Below are 10,907 nucleotides of genomic sequence, written 5' to 3'. Positions count from 1 at the left end.
CCACAACAGTCGGAGCAGAGAGGAGAGCACGCTTGAGCGCCTCTGCCAGGCCCTGTGCTGGCCCCTCACGGTGACTGCAGGCATCTGGAGCGCAGTCGCCCAGGAGAGGGAGCCTCCGCAGCGCGCTGGTGCTGAGATGCTCACCAGCTCTGCTGTCCCCCGTAACATGCCCCTCAGCACTTCCCCTCTGCTCCCCAGGACCCCCTCCTCTCCTTCCCTACCCCCGGCCCCTGTTAGCCTTACAACTCCTGTGGCCTCACCATCATTTGACCTTCCCTTTTAACATCAATTGATTCTTGACCGTGCCGCCATCCTCAGTCTCGCCTCTGCAGCCTCACTCTCTGACCAGCTTGTTTGGCCTCTGGTGGGTGGCTGACCACCTACAGACCTTTGCTGTGAGCGGCCTGTCAGATGTGCTTTTCAGCTGCTCTGCGGGCTCTGAAACAGCATCTCCCCAGGGAAGCAGTGCTGTCACCATCCTGGTGTTCTTGGCGTCTCTGGCAACATTCTGCCTCTTCTGTGAAAGCCCCCCTGCCACCCCAGCTCCTGCCTCCTGGGCACACTCCCACGGGGGGCCAGTCACACCTCGTGTTGGTTGTCTTGCTCACCCACCTCCCCTGAGGATGAGCTCCAAGAGGCCTGCCGCCTTGTGTCCTGTGGCTAGGCCAGCACTTGGCACATGATGGGCACATAGTGGACATTTATTCAGTGAATGTGGGCCTGAGTAAATGGTGGGCCTGGTCTGGGGTTTCTGCATCCAGACTGAGGTTCTCCTCTGGCAGGTACTCCTCTGGCCATCAAAGCGGCACAGATAACTCCTGACCTTTCTGACAACTCTTTGAATTATGATATAATAAACACTCTGAGGTGACTTCACTGCTGCAATTTAAAAAGGTTCTGGAAAGATGGACATGATTGCAACTACACTTGACACCACTGGGTGCCACTCTTGTCTGCCAGCAGAAGGCGCCAGCCTAGCTGTGGGGTCCAGGCCTCCTGCCCTGGAGGTCAGTCTGTCTTGTTCCTTTTGACTTCCTCCCTCTCTTCCTCAATAACCTCCCAGCTCACAGTCTGGAATTGACATTCAGTTTGGTTTAACCTCTAGATTGCTGGCCTTGGGAAATGACTAGCAAATGCATCCTGCTCTGGCTCTGTTGATGGTCTACAGCCTGTGCTTCGTGCAGGCTCTGCCCTGAAGAGACGGGAGGCTGGGCTGGGAGGCTGCATTCCCCAGGAGCCCCTCAGCTCCACGCCCCTGTCTCTGCACGGCAGAGCATGTGTTGACAAAACTTCAGCACAGTAAGATGTCAGGGATGCAGGAGGGTCCCTGGTCTGAGAAGTGTGTGCATTTTTAGAGGAAGAGGCTGATTAACTCAAAGGAAAGACTGTCAGCATCCCGTCCCCTTGGGAGGGTCCCTCCTCTGCCTTCATGGGGGCGAGAGGTCATCCCAGTTAGGTAATTCGGGGGCGGCAGGGGGATGGGGCAGCGGGCAAGGCTTGTCTCTGCATGCTGTTTTGTCACTGGCTAGTCTCAGTGCAGTGGCTGGAAAAGAGGATTGACAGGATTTCACTTTTGTAAAATTTACTGTGAATTGATTTGTGGCCTAGCCTGTGATCTGTCCTGGAGATTGTTACTTGTGCACTTGAAACTAATGTGTATTCTGCTGCTTTGGGATAGAATATTATATATATAAACAACAGTGCAGAGACTGGCCCGAAAGCCAGTGTTTCTGGGTTGATTTTCTGTCCATCCATTGATGTAAGTTAGGTGCCCAAGTCCCTTGCTGATACTATGTTAATGTTAGTTCTTCCCTTTATGTCCGTTAATCTTTGCACTGTGGAGTGAGCTGCTCCTATGTTGGGTGCGTACATACTCACAGTTGTTACATCTTTTTGAATTGATCTTGGATGAATCCCTTGATTATTATGTAATGTCCTTGTCTTTTTTGTTAGTTATTGCTTTCCCAGCTTTCTCTGTCTCCATGTGTAGGGAGTCCCTTTCTCCATCCTTGCAGCCTGTGTGTCTCCATCTGAAACGACTCTCTAGCAGGGCCCCGTGGGGTTGTGACATTCGTCTTGCTTCGTATCAGGGCCTCTGTCACCCTGGCTGTGAGACTGACAGCAGCCCTTCTGCCAGGACTCAGCTTGCTGACACCGTGCTGTGCTGCCATTTTTCTTACAAAGTTTAGGAGGAAACAGAACTTTCTTTATAGTTCTATCTAAAGCAGGGCCATGAAAGGCCTGAAGTACCAGTTAAAAATCAGGGCAGGCAAGTCTCTTCGTGGAGAGGAAGAACTGTTTCCACATGGCCAGCCCTCCTCCTCCCCTACCTTCCCGGCCCCAGAAGGAGACAGAGAGCATGGCTTCTCACACAGAGGCTGGAAGTTTCCTTCTGAAGGTCCTGAGGCTCCAGGGAGCTGTGTCCTTGTTGTGTTCTGGGCTGCTCGAGCCAAGAAGGGAGACAGGACATGGGCTCTGGCCAGGTCCTCAGCCCTAGACGGGCGAGCTGCAGCCCCAGTGCTGCTGAGTGTGGCTGACTTAAGAGTGAAGCAGGGGGCTTCCCTGGTGGTCCAGTGGTTAGGAATCCGCCTGCCAACGCCAGGGGCACAGGTTCAGTCTAGTTGCTCGCCGCAGCTAGAAAAAGCCTGCATGCAGCAACAAAGACCCAGTGTAACCAAACATAAAGAACAGTTTTAGAGAAGATCTTTTAAAAAAAAGTATGGAGTGGGAAGACCGAGCAGAGTGTGACAGAGGTCCCATCGGGGACCAGCTCGCTTGGCAGATGGCTCAGCACTGAAGGCCCAGTGTGTGAGAATGCGTGGCCGGGCTGTGGGCCATTCTTTCCCCTCGTGTATTTTGGGCACAAACAGGTAACAGTAGTAAAATAAGAGGGGGAAAAGGTATTCGAAAAATAAAAGCAAACGAAGTATAGCTTTTATTTTTGTGGAAACTCAGAAAAAACATAGGTATGTAGAAAAAGACTTCAGAGGCAAACTTTTGAGGGGCATTTTTAATTATAAATTTAATATGGTTGATTAATGAAAAATCACAATGAAGTACCGAGAAAGTGTTTGTCAATATAAAAGTTTAGCAGCATTTCCACAGTTTCAGGCTCTTGCATTAGTCGTACTTCCTCCCGCTATCAAAAAAAAAGAGGACTCCAGTGGGGCCCACAGCAGAGCAACCAGGGATGCTCCGCTCCGTGAAGGATGCTCCGCCTCCTCAAGGCAGTCCTCAAGTCCAGTGTAGTGCCTAACAGGCCAACCCTCCCCACTCCCGAATTTCTAGAAGGCCAGAGCACTTGCCTCATGACTGAGGTCAGAGCCCCATTCTTCAGGCTGCAGGGGAGGAGGGGGCGGGAGTTTAACCTGGACTTGACGTGTAGTGCTCGCTCACGCGTCCTCGCGTCGGTACCTCCTCTACGCTGACACCGTCGAGGGGCCAGGGTCTGGCACGGGCCGCAGTGGGGGGCCGGAAGGGGGCCGTGCCCATGGTGGGGGCTGGCATCGCACCATACACCCTGCTCCAGGTGGTGGTCTCGCCGCCCCCAGGGTTAATGCTGGGATTAGTGAGAAAGTGGGGGCGGGGGGGGGGGCACAAACAGTATGAAAATATAATACTGGCAAACTATTCCGCTGCTTCTTTGGTACTTTCCAAAATTCTCTGATCAAAAAAGTATAAGGGGAGCACACCATTAAAAAATTACAGTTTTAAGTATTTACAGAAGCAATTTATGATATATTACATAATCAATACATAGTATATGAACAAATTCTTCAGTGAAAGCACTTGTGAACTCCTGTTCCAGTATGAGTCAACAGCACACGGACACCTTCCCAAACAGGCCTCCTTCATCCTGTGTCTCACTTACATTACAGTATATTAAACGGGGAAAAGAACACCGTCTTCCAATCTACACTTTCCTTTTAAAAAGTTCTTAAAATCTTGCCGCTGAAATCGGTATGTACAAAGATTTGTTGAATATTGAAATCTAGGCAGGTACCTCCACTCCCATCTCGAGCATGTCTGAAATAATACTAGCTGTTATTCTATGTATACAATATATATTTAATATATAAGTAACCGCACCATGTTATGTCGCCACGATACCAGTTGAACGCACAGTATTATGTACAGTAGTTAAGTTAGCTCTGGACAATGACTCTACGCCTAGGTGGACAGTGTGGTCTGGAACATCTGAGAGGGGCGTGGAGGCGCTGGCCGGGGGACAGCCCGTGCGTGGGCACGGCGTGTGCTTGTGAGCCCACACCACCCACGCACACGCCCCGGACCATCCCTCGTTTGCTGGCCGCCGAGGAGCAATCACACGAACGGCAGGATCCCGTGTATGAGGAGAGCCATGATAGCAGCACTGAACAGCCCGGCCACGGGCACCGTCACGAACCAGGCCACGAAGATGTTGCGGAAGAGGCGCCAGTCCACGGCCTTCCGCGAGCGGATCCAGCCCACCGCCACCACCGAGCCCACCTGGAGGGACACAGGCATGTCAGAGCGAACCATGTGGCTCAGTCTGTGGAAGGTGAAACACTTGCAGAGGGTGTAGGGAGTAGGAGTAGCAACAATGTCATGATCACACCAGAAAAGACCCTGATGCAGGGAAAAACGGAGGGCAGGAGAAGAGGGCAACAGTTCATACAATCCAATATAAAAAGCAACCCGATTAAAATACGGGCCGAAGACCTAAGTAGGCATTTTTCTCAAAAAGACATACAGGTGGCCAGCAGCCACATGAAAAGCTGCTCAACATCACTAATCAGGAAATACAAATCAGAACCATAATGAGCCATCACCTGTCAGAACAGCTATCATCAAAAAGACAACAGATGACAAATGCTGGCAAGGGTGTGGAGAAAAGGGAACTCCCGTACACTGTTGGAGAAAATGTAAATTGATGTATCCACGGTAGGGAGGTTCCATAAAAAACTGGAAATACTACTATACGATCCAGCAATTCCACTCACGGGTATTTATCGAAATAAAACTAAAACACTAACTTGAAAACCTGTGCACCCCAACATTATTTACATACAATCACAAAGATACGGAAGCAACCTAAGTGTCTATCAATAGATAAACGAATAAAGGAGAAATGGTGTACACACACACACAGATAGGAATATCACTCAGCCATAAAACAATGGAATTCTGCCATTTGCAACAATGTAGATGAACCTGGAAGGTATTACACTTAGCGGAATACGTCAGAGACCCAAATTTTGTATATTTTTACTTATATATGGAATCTAACAAAATAAGTGTAACAAAAAAGAGAGTCATAGAATCAGAGAACAAATTAGTAGTAGCCAGAGGGGAGTAAAATAGGTGAAGGAGGTTAAAGGGTACAAAACACTAGGCATAAAATAAATTGCAAGGATGTGAAACACAGCATGGGGAATATAGTCAATATTTTATAATAACTTTGCATGGGGTATCATCTATAAAAATACCAAATTATTATGTTGTACATCTAAAACTACAATATTTTACATCAATTATATTAAAAAACAGATGAAATAACACCTGATAACAGAAGGTCTTTCGTGTATTTTGCCCGTTTACATATTGGAATCTGAATGTGTCTCGATGTATTGCTGCTCAGTTGCTGTGTCTGACTCTCTGAGACCCCACGGACAGCAGCGCGCCAGGCCTCCCTGTCCCCAGCCATCTCCCAGAGTTTGCCCAAGTGCATGTCCACTGCATTGGTGATGCCATCCAACCATCTCATCCTCTCCTGCCCTCTTCTCCTCCTGCCCTCAATCTCTCCCAGCATCAGGGTCTTTTCCAGTGAGTCAGCTCTTCACATCAGGTGGCCAAAGTACTGGAGCTTCAGCTTCACCATCAGTTCTTCCAAAGATTATTGAGGGTTGACTTCCTTTAGGACTGACATGTTTTCTCTCTGCAGTCCAAGGGACTCTCCAGAGTCTTCTCCAGCACCACAGTTCAAAAGCATCAGTTCGTCGGTGTTCAGCCTTTATAGTCGAACTCTCACATGCATACATGGCTACTGGAAAGACCATAGCTTGACCATACAGACCTTTGTTGGCAAAGTCATGTCTCTGCTTCTTAATGCACTGTCTAGGTTTGTCATAGCTTTCCTGCCAAGAAGCAGTGGTCTTCTAATTTCACGGCTGCAGTCACCATCCGCAGTGATTTTAGAGCCCAAGAGGAAACCTGTCACCGCTTCTACCTTTTCCCCTGTATTTGCCATGAAGTGATGGGACCAGATGCCAGGATCTTAGTTTTTTTAATATTGAGTTTTGAGCTGGGTTTTTCATTCTTCTCCTTTACCCTCAAGAGACTCTGGTTCTTCACTGTCTGCCATTAGAGGGGCATCATCTGCATGAGGCTGACACTTCTCCCGGCACTCTTTTGATTCCAGCTTGTGCTTCGTCCAGCCAGGTATTTCACATGATATGCTCTGTATATAAGTTTTTCAAACAGGGTGACAATAAACAGCCTTGTTGTACTCCTTTCTCAATCCTGACTGAATCAGTCAGTTGTTCCACACAGGGTCCTAACTTGCTTCTTGACCTGCATACAGGTTTCTCAGACAGCTAAGATGGTCTGGTATTCCCACCTCTCCAAGTGTTTTCCCAGTTTGTTATGATCCACAAAGTCAAAGGCTTTAGTGTAGTCCATGAGACAGAGGTGGATGTTTTTCTGGAATGTTCTCTCTATGATCCAGTAAATGTTGGCAGTTTGATCTCTGGTTCCTCTGCCTATTCTAAACCCAGCTTGAACATCTGGAAGTGTGCGGTTCACGTAATGCTGAAGCCTGGCTTGGAGGATTTTGTGCATACCTTACTGGCGCGGAGAGGAGTGCAGCTGCCCGGCAGTCTGAATGCTCTTTAGTGCTGCCTTTGTTGGGGACTGGGATGAGGATTGACCTTTTCCAGTCCTGTGGCCACTGCTGGGTTTTCCAATTTTGCTGACATATTCAGTGTAGCACTTTAATAGCATCATCTTTCAGGATGTGAAATAGCTCTGCTGGAATTCCATCACCACCAGCTTCACCGGCAGCAGTGCTTCCTAAGGCCCACTTGACTTCTCACTCCAGGATGTCTGGCTCTGAGAGACTACACATCATGGTTATCCAGGTCATTTAAGATCTTATTTGTTTATGTGTTGTTTAAATAAATATTAACTGATATTTAATGCAAATATTTTCTCAAGCCAGTATTTTTGCTTTCATTTTAAAATTTCTAATTTCATACACTAAAATATGCTATACTTTTTCCCTGTGATTTATCTTTGGCTTGGATACTTGATATTTAACTCATTCTTTTATTTAAAAATACTTACTTTTGGCCATGCTGGGTCTCTGTTGATGTGTGGGTTTTTTCTCTAGTTGCGGCAAATGGGGCTACTTTCTAGTTGTGATGCACAAGCTTCTCATTGTGGTCACTCCTCTTGTTGGCGAAGCACGGGCTCTAGGGCCCGTGGGCACAGTAGGTGCGGCTCCCGGGCTCTAGAGCGCAGGCTCAGGAGTTGTGGCGCACGGGCTTAGTTACCCTGTAGCAGGGGAGATCTTCCTGGATCAGGGATCAAACCCATGTCTCCTGCATTGCCAGGTGGATTCTTTACCACTGATCCACCAGGGAAGCCCGTAACTCTCATTTATTTTAAATTTTCTAAAATAAAATTCTATTTTATTCTAAAGTAATTTTAAAATATTATTTAAGCCATCAGATTGTGCACGTTGTAAAGCATGTATTTTGACAACTGTGGGTCTAAATTTATTTCTCTAGGGGGAAAGCCAGTTATCCGACGTCACTTACTGGTCAAAATTTTCCTTCCTCAAACTACATGCTTATATGTACTAGGTTCTATCTACTTTTTTATACAAGTATCTAATTTCTTATTATTGTGGTGAAATACACAACACAAAAGTCTGTCATGTTAACAGTTTTTAAGTGTACAGTCCTGAAACTCTGCCCATCTGCCGTCTCTCCCCATCCTCTTGCCTCCTGTTTGCTTGTGACAGACTTCCTATCTGGCCAGGCTGTTCCCTCCTCATTGTTTCTCTTTGTAGACCATTTTATATTCCTGCTAATTTAGCCCACAAAATTAACTGCAGCCTTAGTTTGTAAAGCTGTAAGAATTTGGTTGGCGTTGTGTTTGAGGAGAACTGACATCTTTATAAAACCTAGTTCCCTACCCAACGACACAGTGTGTCTCATACCCAGGTTTTCTTTGACCTGTGAGCAAAGCTTTGTGTTTTTTCCCATGTACATCTCTCACTTCATTAGGATTTTTCTGAAGTACCTTTTATTTTTGTTCCAACTATGGAGGAGTTCTTTGTTTTTATCTCATTTTCTTACTGGCTATTGCTGACAGGCAAAAGTTCTAAATTTTTGTGTGTTTTTTTTTTTTTTTTTATTGCAAACTTGGTCATTTTTACTGAATTCCAGGAATATCTTAGAAATCCATGCTGAATTTTATTAAATGTCTTTTTGGAGTGGAGCTCAACAGACAACCATATGCTGTTTTCTAATGGATCGATGAACCGTATTATATTGAAGACGTCTGTAAACACCCATTTCTTGAGCTCTGTGAGGGGCCTGCCCCATGTAGGTATCGGCAGCAGATTAAAACCTGTCCTGCTCAGAGCCAACTTTCTGACAACCCAGAAGATCAATGTGGTCCTGTTGAAATGTTCTTTTATAATAGTGTTGGTGTCATTTATTAGCATCTTACTTAAAGGTTTTTTTTTTTTTTTTTTATCAACATACATCTGGAAATACAGCTTTGACTGTTTGTGGTGTTTTCAATCAGGTTTCAGTATTAGGTTATTCAGTATATGTTTCATAGAACAAATTGGAGGGCTTCCTGTTTTATTTTCTCCTATATTATGGCAAGTTCATTTAATGTGAGAATTTTCTCTTCTAAGATGGAAAAGGTTAACCAGCGACTCCGTCAAGATCTAGAGTCAAGCAGCATTCTCCTCCTTTCGCCTTTTCAAGTGAGAATTGTTTTTGGAGAACTTCCTTACTTTCTTCCTACTGTTCTGATCAGGTTTTCTGCTCCCCCTCCCCACTTCTTGTTTCATATTATTTGTCATGTGTGCTTGCTAAGTATATATACTAAGCAGCTTCAGTTGTGTCCAACTCTTTGTGACCCTAAGGACTGTATCCTGCCAGGCTCCTCTGTCCATGGGGATTCTCCAGGTAAGAACATTGGAGTGGGTAGCCATTCTCTTCTCCAGGGGGGTCTTCCTGACTCAGAGATTGAACCCAAGTCTCTTGCACTGCAGGCAGATTCTTTACCATCTGAATTACCAGGGAAGCCCAGTTACAGTACTATAAATCTATTCAAATCCTTTACATCCCCAAGTACTTCTGTCTTCTTCATTTGTCACTTCTATCTTCTTCATTTGTCACAGACTTAGACATAGTAATTTCTGAGTTCTAACAGCTTTTGCCTTGTATTTTTAGTTGCTACGTTATTTGGATCACAAAGGGCCCGGAGTCCCATGGCTTCACTATTAATGAGGTCTTTTGTTGATATAAGGTGGTATTCTCTGCTGTCATTTCAACTTTTTGAGTATGTTTCCAGATTAAGTTCATCATCAAGCACTAACAGCAACAGAATTACTGAGAAGTAGGGGAACCAGAAAGCATCTGTATTAAAGTCATCTAAGGTAGTCTTTCCATTTTCCAGATTAGGTAACTGAAACCTAGAGGCTAGTGATCCTGTTTGTAGTTATCTGAATTTGATTTACAATGTTATGTTAGTTTCAGGTGTAAAGTGATTCAGTTATATATGTATATATATACACACACATACAGGTCCTCGTCTGCTATAGGTTATTATAACATATTAAGCTTAGTTCCCTGTGCAGTAGGCCCCTGTTTATGTTTCATATATAGTAGTGTGTATCTGTCAATTCCAGACTCTTAATCTATTGCTCCTTTTCCCTTACCCCTTTGGTAACCGTAAGTTTTTCTACGTCTGTGAGTCTGTTTTTGTTTTGTAAATGAGTTCATCTGTATCATTGTTAATCAGATTCAGTGCATAAGTGACAGCATACAATATTTGTCTTTCTCTGTCTGACTTAATTCACTTAATATGAAAACCTCTAGGTCCATCCCTGTTGCTACAAATGGCCTTATTTCACTCTTTTTTGTAAGCCTTTCACACTTAGCAGTGCTTGTTTGCAGACACACGGGTGGGAGTTTTGAGACTGGGTGTGGGGGGCCATGTCGTCGTGGTCCCCGTGGTCCCTCGGTGCCCAGAACTGCACTGCACACAGAGCAGAACAGGTGAGTTTTTCTTGAATGACAGGAGTCACTGGACCTAGGAAAATTGCAAGGGCCTCTGTTTTGCTGAAGTCAGTGGCTATGTTTGTCTACCGGAGGCCCCTGGGGATATTTCAGAATTCTCCTAGGTATTTGGCAGCCCCGGGTTAGCAGACTTGGGTTCCAGCCTGGCCCACCCTGGGGCTCCCTTGAACAACTCCCAGAGCCTGTTTCCTCTTTCTTCATCTTTAAGGCTCCTCACAGCTCCAACATCTCAGCACTAGACAAGGAATTAATTCCCTCTCACCCTGAGCTCTAGAGCCGGATAGTAACAGTGGTTAATAGCATCTGCAATTGACTTGAAGGCAATAAGGTCGCTCTGACCACCATACAGAAGAGAAAACTGAAACAACCGCGTCTTATACTTACAGGAGCGATTTGTGCCTATGTCTGTCCCCTGCCCACTCCCAGGCCTTCAGAGGGGGTGGGGGGGTGCTGAGTGATGCACCCCTCCACACCCTACCCAGGCCTACCAGCATGTTTCATGGACACAGGACCTCAGTGCAAAACCCCCAGTGAGAGAACCAGGACACAGGGAAGGAGGGCGGGGAGGGCCCAGAGGGGCTGCTGAGAAGAAAATGCCCTCCC

General features: G+C 46.2%; 1 protein-coding gene across 1 annotated transcript in view; it reads right to left on the bottom strand.

Moving 5' to 3' along the window:
• Positions 1 to 3,077: 3,077 nt before the first annotated feature.
• SLC20A2 (solute carrier family 20 member 2) overlaps positions 3,078 to 10,907 on the bottom strand; it is a 50,669-nt gene continuing 42,839 nt past the window's right edge. Inside the window, exon 10 of the mRNA XM_068971238.1 lies at positions 3,078 to 4,488. Within this exon, the coding sequence (XP_068827339.1) occupies positions 4,324 to 4,488 (165 nt within the window). The 3' untranslated portion in view covers positions 3,078 to 4,323. The remainder of the gene's footprint in view (positions 4,489 to 10,907) is intronic.

This window comes from Capricornis sumatraensis, chromosome 4 (genome assembly GCF_032405125.1).
Source record: "Capricornis sumatraensis isolate serow.1 chromosome 4, serow.2, whole genome shotgun sequence".
NCBI classification, from domain to species: domain Eukaryota; kingdom Metazoa; phylum Chordata; class Mammalia; order Artiodactyla; family Bovidae; genus Capricornis; species Capricornis sumatraensis.
This window is presented reverse-complemented; position numbering and strand designations above follow the sequence as displayed.